This window comes from Balaenoptera physalus (genome assembly GCF_965194825.1).
Source record: "Balaenoptera physalus genome assembly, chromosome: 3".
Classification (NCBI taxonomy): domain Eukaryota; kingdom Metazoa; phylum Chordata; class Mammalia; order Artiodactyla; family Balaenopteridae; genus Balaenoptera; species Balaenoptera physalus.
In genome coordinates, this window is record NC_138890.1 from 85,973,928 (window position 1) to 85,993,651 (window position 19,724).

A 19,724-nucleotide genomic window follows, 5' to 3' on the forward strand; every position below is an offset into this window, starting at 1 on the left:
GTCACTGGTAACTGATGAGCCCACCTGATGTGAATTCCCCCTATAGATGGTAGCCTCCTTCTCCCTGCCATGTCCTGCCTGCCATCTGCTGCACATGGTAGGGGCACCCCAGGACCCTTTGTGTAAGATCCTCCTGTCCAATATACCACTGATATTTCTGTTGCTGTCTCCGGGCTCCTTCTTTGGTCTCGAGGCTGGGCAGCTACAAGGCTTGCAGGCTTGCCCTGGTGCAGCACAACAACATCCAACTGCCAGCATCTGGTCATCACGTAATTATCTTTTCCACCTGATGAGGGCTTTGCCTGAGGGCTTTTTCTGGTCAGCAGAGCTTGCCTTGCTGCCCATGTGGCAGGCTGGGATGCTGACCCCAAGGGCAGCCCTCAACCAATAGCTGGTGGAAATTAGTATATAAATACTCCATCTTTCTCACCCCTTGAGTAGGATAACTGAGGTGTGTTTCATACTGGCCTTCAAAGTTCTCCAGCTCCAGTTAACTCAGTGCTAACTTTGTTGATAATAATCCTTTCATTGGCTTTCTTCCCTTCCTTGACTCACTTCCCTGCTCTGCCACCAGTCTCTCCCAGGATCACATCTCAAATCAACTACTCGCACTCAAATCCTTGTCGCAGGGCCTGTTTCTTAGGAAACCCAAACTAGACTTGTACTGTAGCAGGGAGGACTGAATAGAACAAACAGAATACTCCAGCCTGTGCTTCCCTACTTGACTCCTAAAATATTTCCAGTTTGGCCTGAAAGGATTTTCTTTACGGGGAATTTGACCAGCTGGAAAGAATGACCTACAGATACCTATGCCATGTGTTCCCAACCAGCAGCCCAGCCAGACCATCCTACAGTGAAGCTCTCAGGAAACAAGTCCCACCCACATGCTGGGAGTTTCCAATCAGCTTTTATAGCACTTGACTCCAGTTTTATAGTTCCATACTTTTAAGTATGAGTGAATAGTTGAGGACCACCAGAAAACTTCTAATATGATAGGTGGAGGCCAAATTAATAGGAAAAAGCAACTGAGAGGAATAAAAGACTATTCAGGAAGAAGAAAACTTTTGAAATGTATTAATATCCTCATAGAAACAGAGGATCTATGAAGCAAGGCTATGACACCACGACGAAGAGCGATTTGAAGAACGAAAGAAAATTCTAGAAAAGTAAAAACTATAGATGGCTGGAAAATAAACTTGAGGAATCTTCCGATAAAAAGCAAAAAGAACAAAGGTGGAAAATAGGAGAGTAAAATAGATGGTAACAGGGCTCCTATACCAAGTTTGGGCTTGAACGTACATCAGAAGCTGATGTGGGTGGGCTATCAGAAGCTGAAAAGATAGTAACCTGTTCATATCTGGACAAAACAAAACAAAACCTGGGCAGGTGTACAGTCTAAGAATGGAGGTGGAGGAGGTACTGGTTAGGCAGCTCTTAGACTAGTGAGAAGAAATAATGCGAACCTGATGTAAAGGCAGTGAGCATTTTAACAGAAATTAAAAGATGGGAGATTAAATGGCAGAACGGACTGAACTCACGACTGAGCAGGTGTGTGTGGGCCTGTGGGTCTGATACAAAAGGAGCAAGTTGAGAAATGGATGCATCCAGAGTGTCTCCAAGGATCCCAAATGGATTGGACTCCAATAAGCAAGATGTGGAATGAATGAGGACTAGACAGTTGGAGTGGTGTGAGCGTGCAGGAGGTGGAATGCAGATTCCCAAGTTCAGGTTCAATCAATTCATATTTTCTGAGATCTTACAGGGTGTCAAATACTGGGGTAAAGTCCCTTGTCTTCACAGTCAGGGTTGGGTGCCCGCAGAGTGAACGAGGTGAGCCACCACAAAAATGACAACTCTCTTGGGGGTTTGTAGCGAAAGGAGACACAGCCATTGGCCTGGAGTTGCTGGGGGCGGCGGTAAGTGTGTGTGCGGGATATCTGGTGACAGGAACCACGCATGCACACTCGTGCTGAAAGCGCCCACGGGCTCTGCAGTACAGAGGTCGGAGCGCCTGCTCGGTCACGGAGCGGAGGTGCAGACCACGCCGAACTCCTGGATATTGGTCTTGGGATCTAGTGGGAAAACCTGAGCCCTCCAGACTTCCTAATAGTGCGAAGGAGGCAGGGTGCGCATGCGTCTATCCACCTCAAGGCCCAGTCCAAGGCGGCGGGAAGTTGGTTTTCTGAGTAGCAACTGAGCAGCTTGAAGACGGATTGGAGCCGACGGACCAATAAACAAACGTCTCATTGGCTTAGTTTGCTCAGGCTGCCGGTTCTCCAGCTTCCCATTGGGCCTTTCAAGCAGAGCAGGGGCGTGGCTCCCGGGGCTCCGCCCCCGCACCGCGGCCCTGCCTCGGGGTCCCAGGCTGAGGGAGCCGGGCGGAAGTGAGCGGGTCCCGCCCCTTCCCCCTCTCGTTTTCGTTGGAACCGCCGCCGCCGCCGCCGTCGCCGTCGCCGCCGTCGTCGCCTGCTCTCCGTGCCGTACCCTCGGTCCCCGGCCGTGCGGAGCCGGGATGCACTGCTCCTGCTGTGGGTCCTCATCATGGAGACCAAACGGGTGGAGATTCCCTGCAGCGTCCTGGACGATCTCTGCAGGTACTGGGGCGCCCCGCGCTGCTCCGGCCCCCTGTCGTCCCCTGCTCTTTTTTTCTAAGTTTCGGCGACCCCGGACGCCTCCGCGTCTCCTCCTCCGGCTCACATCCTTGTCCGGGCTTTCCGGTCCCGCCGCTGCTCCCTTTCCCCGTCGACCCTTATCTCGGACGACACCACCCCTCTTTTTCCGCCGCAGCCTCCCTGTTTCTCACGCCCCCCTCCAATTCCTCCTCGCGCAGCGCTGGAATTTCCTCATTTTCTTAGTTCCCCAGCTACTTTGGTTTCCCCGCAAGCGAAGCCGCTTCGCCAAAGCCTGGATCTTTGGCATTTTGGGGCAGCCCCTCCCCCCTCCCATTGCTTTTTCTGGCTCTCCGGCTTTCACAGACCGTTTTACCCCCTCCTCCCTCCATCACATTTCCCCAATTCTGTTGAAAGACTCCAAGGTTTTTAAGTCTTAGAATCCCAGGTTCTCGGACCTACGCAGGGAGCAATTTTCAAATTTACCTTTTCCCCGGAGTATTCTTATGGGTCCGTGGCGTTCTCTGTAAATTGCTGTAAAGAATTATTCTTTTGTTCATCCCCAAACTTATCATTGGAAGTGGGGAAAAAAGTCTGGAGTTGCTTTCCCCACCCACCCCCGCCACCCCCAATCTCTTAATTATCCTTCTTAAAGGAAATTCTCAACCGCTGGGTTTTAACTCCTGGAGTACTTTTACAAGAGAAATTTCCTGCGTTCTTCTCTCTTGTTGGCTATGATTTCAGATAGCCAAGCAAGTGTAAAATGGCCTTAAAATTTTACTTCAGGAAAAGGAAATATTTTTGGTGCAGTAATACCCTGAGTTGTCGTCGGTGTAAGTGGGTTGTGAAGTAATTTTAATTACAAATGAGTGAAAGCTCTGATTAAAACACATTTCACGTATTTATGTCTAAAAGTCTGACTTTTAGTAGTTGTGTCGCATTCACGCCTCTTTTAATGGGAAAGGAAGAGCTAATACTTGTTGAGTTATTACTGAGTGCCAGGCAGGCACTGGCTGCTCTCTTCACATGTATCATTTAATCCTCGAAACCACCCTACTTGGTAGGTGCAGTTTTTTCCATTTTCATCTGACAGACTCAGGTTGTAATTTACACAAGGTCACATTCATCTTAATTTAGAAAATCAAGATTTAAGACCTAGGGCTTTTTCTCTTTAATGTCTGCTTTTTTTCCTACGCAGGTGGATGAAATAGAAAGTCAAGTCTAATGTTATATCCTCACAAAAGAAAAGTACATGTAGATAAGTAAATAGACTAGTTCTGCAACCACTGAGAATTAACATCACTGTACTTCTTTAGTGATGGTATGATTATAACTTTTGGAATAAGATAGACTCGAATGAACCACTTAAAAGGCACTCATTTTCTATGATCATTTTTCTTAAGAAAAAAAGAGGTTTGATGTCTGTCTTAGGTAAATGACTGGAAGAACATATACCAGATGTGGGATTATGATTTTTATCTTCTTATTCATGTTTCCAAGATTTTTTAGAGGATGTACATTTTATAGTTAGAAAAATTAAATATGAGTAGTATTTGGAAAGGTGAGCAATTGTTTATGTATGAATTAATAGGGATACAGGTGATTTAGAAAAGATGGGTAATCTTATACTTTTTACAGGCATCTAAACTAATTGTCCCATTAGTATTGGGTTTATTTTGTATATTACGGAGGATTACATCATTTAAAGAAGTCATATCACCATTATGAAGGTGGTTGATTTTATGTGTGTAATCTTACTTAAAAATAATGGTGTTGTGTTTTGTAGACTTCATGTTAAACATCTGTTGTGTTAAATAAAGATTCTTGTTTTTCTAGTTGGTGTATTTAAACTATTTTATACAAATTTTTTGGAACAGAGAAATATTTCTTTTTTTCCTTTAAGAAAATTTTTTGTAATCACTGTGTTTTGGCTCTGTAAGAATGATGTGTTTAAAAATTAGGGCTAGCCACTTGTTAAACTAATAGTGAAACTGTTACCAAACCAAACTTGCGTCTACTTGCCTGACGTGCAGCAAAGCCTATACTGACACTGGTTGTGGTTGAAGGGAAGTACTGCATTTATTGCTGGGCCATGCAAGGAAGAATGGACAGTTCATGCGCAAAAGACAAACTCCCCAATGGCTTTCAGGGAAGGGTTTTTAAAGGCAAGATGAGGGAAAGGGTCCAGGGTGAGTCATCAGCTCGTGGACATCCTTCTGATAGGTTGGTGGTGAGGTAACAGGGTGGCATTTTAGGAATCTCAAATTATCAACCTGGTTTCAAGGGTCTGAGGTCTGCTTGCTGGTGGTTAGCATGCAGTTGACTTCTTCCACCTGGTGGGGGTTTTAGTTTCTGCAAAACAACTTTGGGATACGGCTCAGGATATTATCTATAGGCCTTGAGGAGGAACTAAAGGTCCTTGACTTCGTTTTATGGCTAAGCCATTATCATTTTGTCATGCTAGACTGCTTTCCTTTGTTTCTGCATTTTCTTGCTTCTCCGAACCAAATTTAGTCTAGGAGGGTAAAACTTTTCTATGAATAAGAGGTGACTGATAGGGGGTGGGGATGTCTTTTCCCAGGAAGGCTCCTGCTCCGTTTTAAAACCAAATAACCATTTCTTAAAACTTGAGGTTTTAAAAGTAATACCATTTTTCAAGTTAATATTTATAATATCTTTGTTGATTAAAGATTTTTAAAATTTTTATTTATTTAAAAATTTATTATTTTTGGCTGTGTTGGGTCTTCATTTCTGTGCGAGGGCTTTTCTCTAGTTGCGGCGAGCGGGGGCCACTCTTCATCGTGGTGCGCGGGCCTCTCACTATCGCGGCCTCTCTTGTTGCGGAGCACAGGCTCCAGACGTGCAGGCTCAGTAGTTGTGGTTCACGGGTCTAGTTGCTCCGCGGCATGTGGGATCTTCCCAGACCAGGGCTCGTACCCGCGTCCCCTGCATTGGCAGGCAGATTCTCAACCACTGCGCCACCAGGGAAGCCCTAATTTATTTATTTACACATGTATGTATGTATGGCTGCGTTGGGTCTTTGTTGCTGTGCCCAGGCTTTCTCTAGTTGCAGTGAGCGGGGACTACTCTTTATTGCGGTGCACAGGCTTCTCTTGTTGTGGAGCATGGGCTTCAGTAGTTGTGGCGCATGGGCTCAGTAGTTGTGGCTCTTGGGCTCTAGAGTGCAGGCTCAGTAGTTGTGGCTCACGGGCTTAGTTGCTCCGCGTCATGTGGGATCTTCCCGGACCAGGGCTTGAACCCGTGCCCCTGTATTGGCAGATGGGTTCTTAACCCCTGCGCCACCAGGGAAGTCCTGTACTTCTTTTTTAAGTACCTGCTGATTTATAAGTTTGGTCTTGACTCTTGTTTTTACTCTCTTTGTGTCTTCTCCAGTTTTACTTCTTATGATCAGTACCTGTAAGGGTCTTTTTGCTTTGTGTTATTTTGATTTTTGATAAATTACATAGTCCTGCTAATCTTGTCTATGTCAGTTATTGACCATATAGTAATATGTTTTGGAGGAATGTAAAATTTGAGAGTGATTTTTATGTGAAACATTAGAGCAAGAGACTTAAATTTTCAAGATGTGACTTTATAACCATTAGACAGCTTATAACCTAAGACATGAAATGTTATTTTTCAGGTGGTTGAATATGGGACATATCATTTACAGGAATACTGTGCAGCCATTAGAAATTCCTCAGGCAGTTAGCAAACAGTAAACTGAAGGAAAATGTTTGTGTCTTGAAAATGTACACAATATTACTACTGAGGGTAATAACTAGTCATTTTATGCCCTTTGTTAAAACAAATTTTTAAATGTTTTGTATATGTATGTTTGTGTGCATGCACAGGAGAAGTCTGAAAGTAATATATACACCAAACTGATAAAACTGGTGACTTCTGGGTGAAATGGAATTGGAGGAGAGGAAGGGAAGACTCTGGTCTAAAATGCTTTAGTGAACCAAAATTACTTTATAATAAAACATGTAGGTGTATGTAAAAAAGTAAATCAGCACCATTTTATGGTGATATTTGCCTTTGGTGCGCCATGATTTTTGACATTAAAAGTAAAATACGTAGTTTTTCAGTACTATTTAAATTATCTTATTAAATATTTGGAAAGCATGTTTTTAAAGTAAAAACTGAAAACTGCAGTTTGGTAAGTTATTTCTCTTAAAGAAGTGTTTGGAGTTTTTTATAAGCCTCGTTAAGAATTAAATTGTAAAGCCACTCCAGTGTTAAAAGGAGAAAGGTATTTTCTAGCAACTAATGTTGCTGCTATTTTGGTGATCGCATAGGTTAATTAAATAATTTGTGTTTATCTTCATCTTGCCATCTTAGTGTTCAGTTCACCGGAAACATTTTTGTATTAATTGTAGTCCTTGTGCTAATGCTTTGTCTATCTGTGGGAACATTGGAAAGGTGACATTTTTGTTAGGTGGAGAAATTTTTACCATAACAAAATATTGTGGAAAGCATTTTATTTTAGCTATTAAAATATACATATGTATGTATATACAAACACTTAAATCTTTAAAACAGATCAAAAACATTCACAGAATGAAAGCATTGAAGTTTAATTTTCCTGTATCAAAATTTCCTATTTCTTACAAAGTTTCTTAAAGAAGTTAGCCTTTCAGTATTAAAAATGTACTCATCTGTAAGGTTTAAAAAAAAATCAAACAGTACAGATGAATTTATAAAATGAAAAGCAGCAGTCTCTTGCCCTACCCCTTTTATCCCAGTTCTGCTCTCCAGACTTTTACCTGTTTTGTGTTCAGTTTTCTGGTGGATATTTCAATATTTTAAAGTATACTTGCACCAGTTTCTATCAACTTTAGATATTAGACTGAGGATTTAGTGTATCTTGGTAGATTTTTTTTTTTTTTTAATTTTTATTTATTTATATTTATTTTTGGCTGTGTTGGGTCTTCGTTTCTGTGCGAGGGCTTTCTCTAGCTGCGGCAAGCGGGGGCCACTCCTAATCGCGGTGCGCGGGCCTCTCACTGTCGTGGCCTCTCTTGTTGCGGAGCACAGGCTCCAGACGCGCAGGCTCAGTAATTGTGGCTCACGGGCCTAGTTGCTCTACCGGCATGTGGGATCTTCCCAGACCAGGGCTCGAACCCGTGTCCCCTGCATTGGCAGGCAGATTCCCAACCGCTGCGCCACCAGGGAAGCCCAATCTTGGTAGATTATTAAGTGAGGGTTTAGTTTACACTTACTGTTGCCCTTGTCCTACTTCCAATACAGTTATATCACTATTTTAAATTGTTCCATTGGTTACCTTCGTGACTTTAATATACTTAAAATTATATTTCTGTTTTACGGACTTCAGTGTCTCTTGAGTCTGTATTTGATAAGGTGAGGCAGTTAGTGCCCCATCATTTCTTCCATTTCTTACCCATTCCCTCAGTTTCTATCCAGGTGAACTTAAAATAGAAATTAAGATTGATAGTAGTTACATTACATTTTGTAACCTTATGAAATCTTATACGTTTTGCTACTGGTTGATAGCAAAAGCTGAATAATAATAATGGCATTTGTTATACATTATTACTATGTAAATATTTTTCACAGTAGAGGCAAGTCTACAATGGTTAGGATTTTGTTTCTTTTCCATCTGGCCATAGTCAAGATCCTTTTGTAAGAATCTTGAAAGAGAATGAATGTCCTAATGAATTCTCTTTTCTTACATTCTACGAATTGCTCAAAATAATACAGTTTAATTTTTCTTTTGGAGAAGGAAGCATATGATTTGTTCACTATTCCCTGATTCCTTCTAGCTATTCTTGAAATAATTTTTTCCCCTTTTGTTCTAATTTTGACTTTTTGCTTCATGTTTGGACTGTGATTCTCTTGTACATTTACCCTTCTCCCCCAACATGCCCAAAGTTTCTTGCTGCCGTCCACCATCACCCCCTCATCTGCTCCTTTATTTTTTATTTTTTTTAAAGATTATTTTTTATTTTTTTAAGTTTTTAATTTATTTTTGTATTTTTGGCTGTGTTGGGTCTTTGTTGCTGTGTGCACGCTTTCTCTAGTGGCGGTGAGCGGGGGCTACTGTTCGTTGCGGCACGCGGTCTTCTCATTGCGGTGGATTCTCTTGTTGCAGAGCACGGGCTCTAGGTGCGCGGGCTCAGTAGTTGTGGCTCATGGGCTCTAGAGCGCAGGCTCAGTAGTTGTGGCACACGGGCTTAGTTGCTCCGCGGCATGTGGGATCTTCCCGGACCAGGGCTCGAACCCGTGTCCCCTTCCTTGGCAGGCGGATTCTTAACCACTGTACCACGAGGGAAGTCCCTGCTCCATTATTATATCCTTGGTCTTACCCTCAGTCATACTAGTATCTACTGTTCTACCGAATTCTTTTTTCCTGGAGAATGCCATTTTGGAGATTTCCACTCTCTTAGTCTAATCTGGACTGGTTGCTTCTTAGTCTTGCCAAACAAGTGGCACACTAGAATTCCCTTTCCCAGCTCTCCCAGGTTATATCTTTTCTTTCTTGAATCCTGTTTTATGCTTTCTTGGTTTTCATTCTTGTTTAGCTGGTGTACATTCTAAAGTAATTTTCTTTGAGGGGGTCATTAGAGAGTAAACTTTCTGAGTCCGTATGTGACTGAAATGTCTCTTTTTCTTTTCACAGTTATGTTTCCAGGTGCTCCAGGGTCCACACTTTCAGTACCAAGGTTCCAGGAGATATCCTCAACACTGTCTTTTCTTCACAACCAGTTTTTTAACGTGTTTAATTTTTTCTTTGTCACGAATTAGATTTTCCTTAGACGTTGGGTGAGTTTTGGTTGCTGTTTCATATTTAAGATGAGGCTGTAGAGGGACTTAACTTGTTGATAGGCTTCTTTATGAGAGTAGATAGGGAGCTGACCTTTACGCTGGGAGACTGATAGGCTTCTTTATGAGAGTAGATAGGGAGCTGACCTTTACGCTGGGAGACCCTTGAATACCAGTGTGTAGGAGTTTTGCTTTGGGGTGCCAACACTCAAACCTATCTGCTAAAGTTAGAAAAGGGCCTTGGGTGTTGTTCCTCCTTCTCCCACCTTTTGTAGGAGAAACTCCTGACTGTCAGAGGAATGAAAGAAGAGTGGATGTTCTTCTATTACATAAATAGACCTCTCTGTTACCCTTTTTAAAAGTTTTATTTCTTCTCATCTTCCAGCTTACCTTTCTTCATTTGGGGCTTTTCTGGATTGGGATAGGAATGGGATTGGATTTCTCTGTCTTAGGCACTTTCTTACCCCATTTTAGATTGTGGTTAGTATCCTCTAGAAATTTGTTGAAATGCAAATTTTTAAAAAATTTTACTTATTTTATTAATTTATTTTTGGCTTCGTTGGGTGTTAGTTGCTGCACGCGGGCTTTCTCTAGTTGTGGCGAGCGGGGGCTACTCTTCATTGCGGTGTGCGGGCTCCTCATTGTGGTGGCTTCTTTTGTTGTGGAGCACAGGCTCTAGGCACGTGGGCTTCAGTAGTTGTGGCACTCGGGCTCAGTAGTTGTGGCTCGCAGGCTCAGTAGTTGTGGCGCACGGGCTTAGTTGCTCCGTGGCATGTGGGATCTTCCTGGACCAGGGCTCGAACCCATGTCCCCTGCATTGGCAGGTGGATTTTTAACCACTGCACCACCAGGGAAGTCTGAAATGCAAATTTCTAGTTAAAAATAGTAGATTGAACACAAACATCTACTCCACAAAAAGAGTAAAGTTTAACAATTTTAAATGCATAACCCCACAAGAAAAGGAAGATTGGGTGAAGGGATGAGCAACAAAACTTGGAAACTATACAGCAGAAGGGAAAGTGGCATATGACTTAGCAGACCTGACAGAGTGAAAGACTACTGTAGTAGTCTACTTCAGAATTAGAGAATATTGAAAAGTGGCAGAAGTGAGTTTATGCATCCTGTATACATATTGAAAACCATCCTTCTTCCCCTGCTCAGCTCCCAGAATGTGGCAGCCTGGGCTTTACCCTCCAGATAGGAGATTGGAAGGTTCTTGTCTAGGTGATCTGACTAGCCCATGAGGAAACACCTAAAGATACTAACACTGGAGGTATCTTGATTAAATGGCTCAGCCTGATCACCTTAAATGGTGCCTCATAGTTTGACAACCTTCCTAATTAGCTTTGTGGTCTATCACATTAAATACGAACATCTGAAATAGGCCTCTTAACACAAAAGGTAGAGCATAAAACTAACAAGAACAAAAAAAGCAACTGAAAAGAATCAAACTATGCAGGTAGAAGAAAACTTTAAAACAAAAAAACCCCTCAAAACTACATTGATCTCCTTAGATAGGTAGGTTTTTACAGTCATGGAATAACAGATTTATCTGTGAAAGCATAATTTAAACAATTAAAAATAGCCTTTGGAATTTTAAATATGAGAGTAGAAACAAAAACCTCAATAGATGGCTTGCAAGAGACCGTTTCCCCAAAGTAAGGGGGCTTGAGAAATTAAAGATAGGAAATATCAGAGAAAAGTGAAGAATCAAAGGATCAGTCCATGAGGTCCTTTAGTACTGAAGGAGGTGAGTTTCTAAATAGGTAAAGTCCATTGAATGGGTGATGCAGTAGATGAATAATAGACAACTGGGAAATTTCAGAACATTGAGGATAGAAGGAAGAACCTGGAAGCTTACAGTCTGAAAAAACAGGTTGGACAAAGGAATCTGAGTGGCTTCAGTCTTCACATCAAAATTATAGGCTGGCAGGAGTGGGCACTGTCTTCAGGATTCTGAAGGAAAATGATTTCCAACCTGGAATTCTTTACCTAGCCAAAGTGTCAAGTGTGAGGATAAAAATATTCTCAAATTCACCATGTCTTAATATTAATCTCCCCTGCATCCTTTTTCCAGAAGGCATGGGAGGATGTACTTCGTGAAAATAGGAAGTACATTAATTAGGAGGAAGACAGGATATAAGAAACATGAGATCTAAATTCAGGATGGGACTTCCCTGGTGGCGCAGTGCTTAAGAATCTGCCTGCCAATGCAGGGGACACGGGTTCGAGCCCTGGTCCGGGGAAGATCCCACATGCCGTGGAGCAACTAAGCCCGTGCGCCACAACTACTGAGCCTGTGCTCTAGAGCCTGCGAGCCACAACTACTGAGTTAGCGTGCCACAACTACTGAAGCCTGCATGCCTAGAGCCCGTGCTCTGCACGGAAGAGAAGCCACTGCAATGAGAAGACCGCGCACCGCAACGAAGAGTAGCCCCTGCTCGCCGAAACTAGAGAAAGCCCGCGCACAGCAACGAAGACCCAATGTAGCCAAAAATAAATAAATAAAATACATTTATAAAAAAAAAAAATACAGGATGGAAGCGTTGGGAACTATAGGATGCTAGTGAAAGGATAGTATAGGATGACAGATGTGTATTATGTGAAGTGACAACCACTCCAGACTGGAACAGATCAGAAGGCTCAGGGATAGTCTTCAAGATGAAACCGATGTGTCTGAATTAACATCTTGAGAAAAAAAATTTAGGAAGCTAGTGGACGATTGAGTTAGTGACAAGTATAGAGAAAACAAAGCAAAGACAATGACAAGACATTTATTAATTAGTGGGAGAACAAAGGATTGTGCTTAAAAGGGAAAACAATCGTAGCTTGTCACATGGCTTAGTCGTGAATTGCGTTTGCAGAGTCATAGTAATGTAAAGACTGAATTTTTTATCTAACCCGGTGGTTATCAACTGGGAGTGATTTTGCTCTCCTCAGGGAACTTTGGCAGTGGCTGGAGATCTTTTTGGTTGTCACAGCTTACTGGAGAGTGCTATTGACATCTAATAAGCAGAGGCTACGGATGCTGCTAAACACCTACAGCACACAGGACAGCTCCTCTCAACATACAGTTATCAGTTCCAGGTGTCAATAGTGCTGAAGTTAACAAACTAACCAAACTAAGATACCATTTTGTTGGGAAGATGGAGAGATGAGAATGGTGTGTAGAATGAGAGTGGGAGGACTGGAGTTGTGAATTCTTCAGCTTCCATAATGGAAATCAATAGAAAATGTCCCAAACTGAGAAAGTAAGAAATAGCAGACAGGTGTTTTTTTTGAGACTTGGTGTAAGTTAAATAAAATCAGATAAAAGAAGGCTAGTTTTTGCAGTGCTTTTTGTCTTTGTGTATCATCTACTGGCTAGTCTGAGACTTGGGCAATGGTCTGTCTCATACATAGTTCAGCTCACAAAGTGTGTGGTATGCTGTTTGTATTCTAATCCAAGTTTGTGCAGTTTGGGGTTGAGCCTCAGAGTTCATAAACAATTTCGTGGGACCATTTTCCTGAGCTGTTCCTTTTCTGCTATCTCCCTGGTACTTCTTGGCTCCCCTTTTTGAGGAAATTGAATATTGAAAAATGGCAAAAATGGAAAGGCGCTCTACCACACATTTCATGTGACTCTGCTCATGCCTGGGACCAACCAGCTGGAGGTTAGAAGTAAAATAAGCACTGGACGTTGGCTCTAATCTCTTGGGACCTCCCAGCTCTTGCTATCGGAGAGGAAGGTTCCCGTCCATCAAAGTTTTAGTCTCTGTGGATCTCTGTTACAGCCACTGTTGCTGCCAAGTCTAACCAGTGTGGCATTGCTTGGGCGCTGGGGCATGAGAGAATGGAGAAAAGAGAGGGGGAATTTCCCCCACTGTCTCCGAGTGTTAATAGATTCCTTTAGATGCCTTTCTTGATCCTTGAGGGCTTTTGGAGGTCACTTCTAACCCCCAATCCAGCTAGGGGATATTGGAGGGTGAGAAATGGTAAATTTGGATATTCATCATCTTCCCCAATCTTTCTCCTGCTGTTTACTTTTCACAGTCCTCAAACAGCTGCTCCATGTACTTTGTCCCGGTTTTATAGCTACGTTTTATGGGAGGGACAGAGTGGAGTGTGCTTACTCCATCTTACCTTTCAAAGATAAATTGTAACTATCAGTAAGTCACTGTAAGTATATGCAGACAATTTGCTAGACTATGGGAATAAAAGTATGCAAAGATATCTCAGTGAAGTAATTTGGAAGAGTTTATGGACAGTAATAGTAAAAATTAGATAATTACTATAATGGAGGAGTTGAAAGAGTTTATAAATCTGTTCAGAGGAGTCTGATATACCTATATAGGAGATACAGTGTTTGTTAAGTCATGAGGGATGAATTATAAGTTTGCTAGATGGACAAGAGAAGGGAATAGATATAGTATGTGGATGGCAATTTCGGACATTACTAAGAATTAGGTATCACTGGGTATAAAGAACCTTACAGAGTGATAGAGGCGGTGCAGGTGAGCAGGCACTGGATCTTGAATGCCGTATGGAAGAGCTCAGATTTTTATATCTTAGATTATGCCATTAGCATTGCATGTTACATGTCTTGGTTTTAGTGTAGATGCAGTTTTAAGCTCCTTTCCCCATTGTTTTTCTATATTGAATTGTAGATTATCATACATACATTTGTCTTAACATTTACTTATTCAATCCCCTGTTGGAATGCTACATTATTTTTATAATTTAAAAGCATTTTTTTTTTTTGAGGTTTGATTTGAAACTTGAAAACAACAAAGAACATTTAGCACCACAGCTAGTGAATAGTGTAAGTGATCAAACTGGGTGATGCTGTTTTTAATTTTAGAAAATGACTCTAAAAACCAGTGGATTTCTTTTATGTAGTTCAGTCTTTAAAGGTTGCTGGAAAAAAAGTTACAAAAATGCTAAGCGTGGAAGAAGCTTAATGGTGGTTGCTTAATGAGTCTTGTAGATCACATAAATTTTGACTTGTTGCATAAAAAAGGGGTTAATTATCTTAATTATATATATACATATGTGTATATAATATAGTGCACACTTATACTATGTATTAAAATAAATGTCCCTTCCTCCCTCTGAATGTACTTGGAAAAGACAATTTAGGTTTTTTTAAAAGTGAGTGTATTTGAAAGTTATTTTGAACTCAGGTTCTTCAGATGAGCTTTTTGGGAAATCTGGTCTATTAATGATTTCTTTAATATTTTTTTGTAATACTTTAAATAGGAAGATTAAGCAGCTAACATCTTTCTATTTGAGTATATGAATATATTTGTATATATTGTTTGAAAATATTACCAGACATGGGAGGGAATCCTAGTGAAGTTTGTTTTCTTGCTTACCTTTAATTTATTGTTGGAGAGCTCTTAAGTTTATCTCTGTACTTGTGAACAGAGGGTAGATGGCCTCTTAAAAAAATTCTATTATGAATGAGATACATGTGATATCTCTTTTTTTTTTTTTTTAAAAGACTCATCTTCCCTGTAGTAATTTCCTGCCAGTTTTGTTTCCTTGATCAGTACTGCTCTGGGTCCCTTTTCTATGTTGGTGGGTCAGGAGTGAAGCAATTAAAAAAGTTAAAATAAATTGTTATGGTTTGTAAATGTAATTTTTGTATGTTTTTTGTTTTTGACAGCCGATTTATTTTGCATATTCCCAGCGAGGAAAGAGACAATGCTATCCGAGTGTGTTTTCAGATTGAACTTGCCCATTGGTTTTACTTGGATTTCTACATGCAGAACACACCAGGATTACCTCAGTGTGGGATAAGAGACTTTGCTAAAGCTGATATCCTTTTTATTACTATAATGAATGTCTTTCATTCTTATTAATAAGGTATTTTAGCACAAATTTTCTTTTGCTTGTCGTTGAGATTTATAACCTTTTAGATAAAACATACTTGATTTCTAAAAATTGTCAAAAATGTAAAACATATATATATGGTTTGTGCCTGATTGTGATAGGCACAGTTTGATAGTATGGTTGTACCTCGATATTTATGGGGATGGTTCCAGGACCACGCCCCTTCCCGCAGGATACGAAAATCCATGGATGCTCAAGTTCCTTAGACTGTGTAAAATGGCAAAGTACAGTCAGTCCTCGGTATCTGCGGGTCCTACATCTGGATACTGGGGGGCCAACTGTATTCTTATTTTTGTGTTGAGGACCCCCTAAAATGTGCAGTGATAATTAGAATTAAATTTGATTTTCTTTTTTTTCAAATGTAGCCAGCCTATTTCTAGGACTGATCTGTTTTTTACATTCCTCTCGCTGTTCCACTTAACTGGATGATCTTTATTCAGATTACTACCTTTCTGGGATAGAAATTCTTAAATAATTATTGAGTACTTGCTGTGTTCAAAGCAGTTTTTGGGTCTGTGGCAAATTCAAAGAAGTCCTTGCCTTTAGAGAAGCTTTTGTTCCTCCCTATTTACAAATAAAATAGAAACATGTCATCATTTATTAATTATAAGATTGACATGAATATTTAAGATTATAAAAGAAGCTATGTCACAAGGCAAAAAAATTGATGAACTGCTAATGCTTCTTAATAAACTAAGTGTTTTTAGAATTTGGCAAAAGGTGGAAAGATTTTAGGCAAAGCTATATTTTTAAGGGAATATAGAATTTTCTAAACAGGCTGGAGTGGGAAATATGTTGCAGGTAAAGAAAAGGGACTGAGCAAAATTGGAGAGTTGGAAAGGATAAGGGATATTTTGGGAAGTAAATTAGTTTGTATTGAGTTTCTTACAGGGATACAAGAGGGGATATGGATGGAAGTTATGTAGGGGGAATTTGTGGGGTTTTAAATCTTGAGCCAAACTGCTTTAATTTTTATTCTCTAGGTCATTGTTTTTAACCATAAATCATGTGCTCAGATGCAATTGTACCCACAAGTTCACTGTACTACACCAGTTGGAGTAGAGTTGGAGTAGGGATAGGTGACGTAAAATAACCCTCATACTCAGCTCCCTATGCTTTTTCTTGAGCTGTATGAAATAAGGAACCCCTTAGGGTTCTGTAGAAAATGGATGAAACTCTGTTTATTCTGCATTACTGTTAACCATTGAAAGTTTTTGAGCAAGGCTAAGTCAAGCATATTACTCAGACCATTTGAAAATGGTATTCAAGAAAACTTATTTGGCAGGACAGGTTGAACCACAAGGACTGTTAAATACTTGAGATATGGAGCAGTAAGGTCCTGACCATAATAGAGGGACTACAAAGAAAAGACAGAAGAGACAGATTTCAGTGGCAGAAATGCTCAAGCTGTTAGACAGATTAAATGTGGAGAAGTAAATGAAAAAATCAAAGGGGAATAGAAGTACCGTTGAGCACTGTCTTTGTTAAAGTCTTGGTAGCAGGTTTTATGAAGAAATCATAGAAGACTTTGCTTTTAAGGAGCTATAAACATGATTAAAACAGGAAAGTTGTCTTCTGCGGTTTTGGTCTGTTTTGCATAGACTTAGGTTCTACCAGAGCAACTATATATACTTTGGGGTTCTGGGTAAGATTTTGTGTGTGTATGCACATGAGTTTTAAAAACTTTCCTTGTTATTAAAAAAAAAAAAAAGCCTCTGTTTTAGTTAAGTTTCTTTTAATTCATTTATGTGGAGGAAAAAACTTATTGCTAGTGTGGTAGACTTCATTCAATAATTGAGTGCTTCCTCTGTGCCAGGCATTGTGCAGTGAACAAGGTAGATTTGGTTGCTGTCTTTAAGAAGATTACAGACAGGAAAGGACATGATTACATTGCAGTCTGTTAGGTTTTGATAAGGTAGCATAGGGTTCAGTAGGAATAGCGAAGAGACTAATCCAACCCAGATTTGGAATTAGATAAAAGTTTTCTTTGGAGGAAGGGTCTTGTAGGCCATGTTTGTTTGGACTTTATCCGTAAGAGTAATAAAAGAATATAGGAGATTTAAGAAAAAAAAACTTCACTTTTGGGAAAAAATTTTAACTTACAGAGAAGTTGAAAGTATATTACAATCAACTGCCATTATACCCTTTTTATGTATTCACCAATTGTTAGCTTTTTGCCATATTTGCTTTATTTCTCTAGGGGTGTTTTGAAAGAAGCTCTGAAGTAGTGTAGGCAGTGAATTGGAGGAACATGAGATTGGAAACCTAGTTAAGATGCTATTTCATTAATTTATGAGTGAGAAATGGAAACCTGTGATAGAAGTGAATAGAAGAGATTAAATTTCAGTGGTATTTAGGAGTAAAATTTGTCTTAACTTGGATGTTTGAGGAAAGGTGGAAGAAGGAATTGAGGATGGTATCCAGGTTTCTGATTTGAACAGTTGAGTGGATGGGTGTGCCATTCCATTTGTAGAAAAATAATGGAGGAGAAATTTTGGGGGGGAATGATGGGCTCAGTTATGGACATGTTGGTTTGTGGTACCTGTGGGATATTGAAGTGGTGAGACTATGTAGAATAAAAGTTAATAGTATGAGCTCTGGAGCCAGATTACTTGGGTTGCCATCCCACCTTTGCCATTTACCAGCTGTGCAACCTTGGGCAAATAGTGGGGCTTTTCTGTGCCTCTGTTTTCTCTTTTGTTAATTTTGCATGGTCTTGTGATTTTTCTTCAGTAAGCACTCAGCAGTGTGGGTATAGAATGGCTGTCCTGGACTTGCTCCTGAGTTGAGGTTTTACTAGGGAGCTGTATTCAGAATAGTGGGGCAAAGAAATTTTGGATATTGCTAAGACATTGATTAAAGTGATAGACCATATTGTTTAGAGAAGGAAATAAAAGCAGGAGGGTGCTAATATGGAGAAAGGAAGACAGTCAAAAATAGATGTAGAATAACAGTGTATTGTGAGTAATTAGAAGACTGCCGTAGAAAATTGTGGTCACAATGTTTTATTCTAATCAAAGTACTATAATAGTTCTGTTGATGGCAAGGTCCAGAATGTTCCTGTGGGAATTGGTCCCAGAAGCGGGCATGGATGTAAAGTACAAGGAATACCAGGAACTGAGCCTGGAGCGTGAGATGAGTTGTCCTTGGGGAGATCGATATCATCTATGATAATGGAAGGATGGAGATTACTATCTAAATGATTGTCATTAGAGCAGATTTTTCATGTTTTTGCAAAAATGTTAGAATAAAAAGAGTATATAAAAAAATCACTGAATTGCTAAAAAAAGAGGATGTATGTAATACAAGTAGATATATGTGCTTAAAATTTCTTACATTCTTCATGTAATCAATGCGATCTTCTATCTTTCTCTTAGAACTATTGTGTAGGGCCCAGTAACCCAGATTCAAGACGCAAAATAGTTTGGTTTGGTGGTTAAGAAAATAAGACAGTAGCCAAGTAATGATTTTAGTAAAAATTAGAAAGATAATTAACAATACTCAGAGCATGTCATAGGTTTTTTTTAATTAAATACATTGTCTCATTAAATAAAAATGGTATTCAAAAACTTTCCACTCCCTTGTTTGAATTACTTTATCTACTCCTGAATATGGAGGAGGACCGAAGAGTTGTCAGTGGGGAAATTGATGTCATTTTGGATTGGGTTCTGTTATTTGCTAATTGTGTGGACTTGAGCAAGTACTTTTCAACATTAATTCCAAGTGTATCTTGAACTGTAGTTGGTTGGTTCATCAGCTCACTCATTTTATGGTGATTTTGGGATAGGAAAAAAAGTAGGTAAATGAAGAGTGTAGATAATTTCCAAGGTTATGTCAGTTGATTTAATTTCTTTTGCTAAACCTTTGTTTTTGTTATTCTTTTTAAAGAAGTTGTTTAATGGGTAGAAAAATGAGATAACACTTCATTAGAGAGACGTTGATGCACCTTGAAGTTATGAGGAACATTGTAGGGAGAAGGAAGAGAAAGAAAAAAACTAGATTAAGTGTCTTCCTCTTTGAATTATTGGAAGTTACCTATATTCCTGGGGTATATTCATATGTTTTTTTCACTATGGTTAAATTTTTAATGGAAAAAATATCCATTTATTTTAAATTTATAGCTAGGTTCAAAAAAATCTGTGGTGACTTTAAAACACATAAGGGATTTTACTGAACATCTCAAGCCAGACTTTTATTGAGAAATAACTTCCAGAATTCTAGCAAGCTGATGTAGAACCATAGGGCTTCATGGAATAGTTAATATTATATCCATAATTTATTCTTTTTTTCCCCCCTCCCTAAATAAAGGCAAGGAATGTTTATATTGAGATTAATCTGCTGCCTGTCTTTTAATTACAGTGTTGTTATAGATAGTTGACTTTGTTGAGCTCTTTGAGAACCTTAGTTCTTACTACAACTATAAAACCAAAGCAAAATTTTAAACACAAAGCTGTA

General features: G+C 40.0%; 1 protein-coding gene across 3 annotated transcripts in view; it reads left to right on the forward strand.

Moving 5' to 3' along the window:
* Positions 1-2,303: 2,303 nt before the first annotated feature.
* DCP2 (decapping mRNA 2) overlaps positions 2,304-19,724 on the forward strand; it is a 54,766-nt gene continuing 37,345 nt past the window's right edge. For all 3 annotated transcript variants that reach the window (XR_014261911.1, XR_014261912.1, XM_082455798.1), the window contains exons 1-2: positions 2,304-2,594; positions 15,043-15,194. Coding sequence is in view for 1 of the 3 variants with exons in the window: in XM_082455798.1 (XP_082311924.1) it covers positions 2,542-2,594; positions 15,043-15,194 (205 nt within the window). In the remaining 2 variants the exon portion in view is untranslated. The remainder of the gene's footprint in view (positions 2,595-15,042; positions 15,195-19,724) is intronic.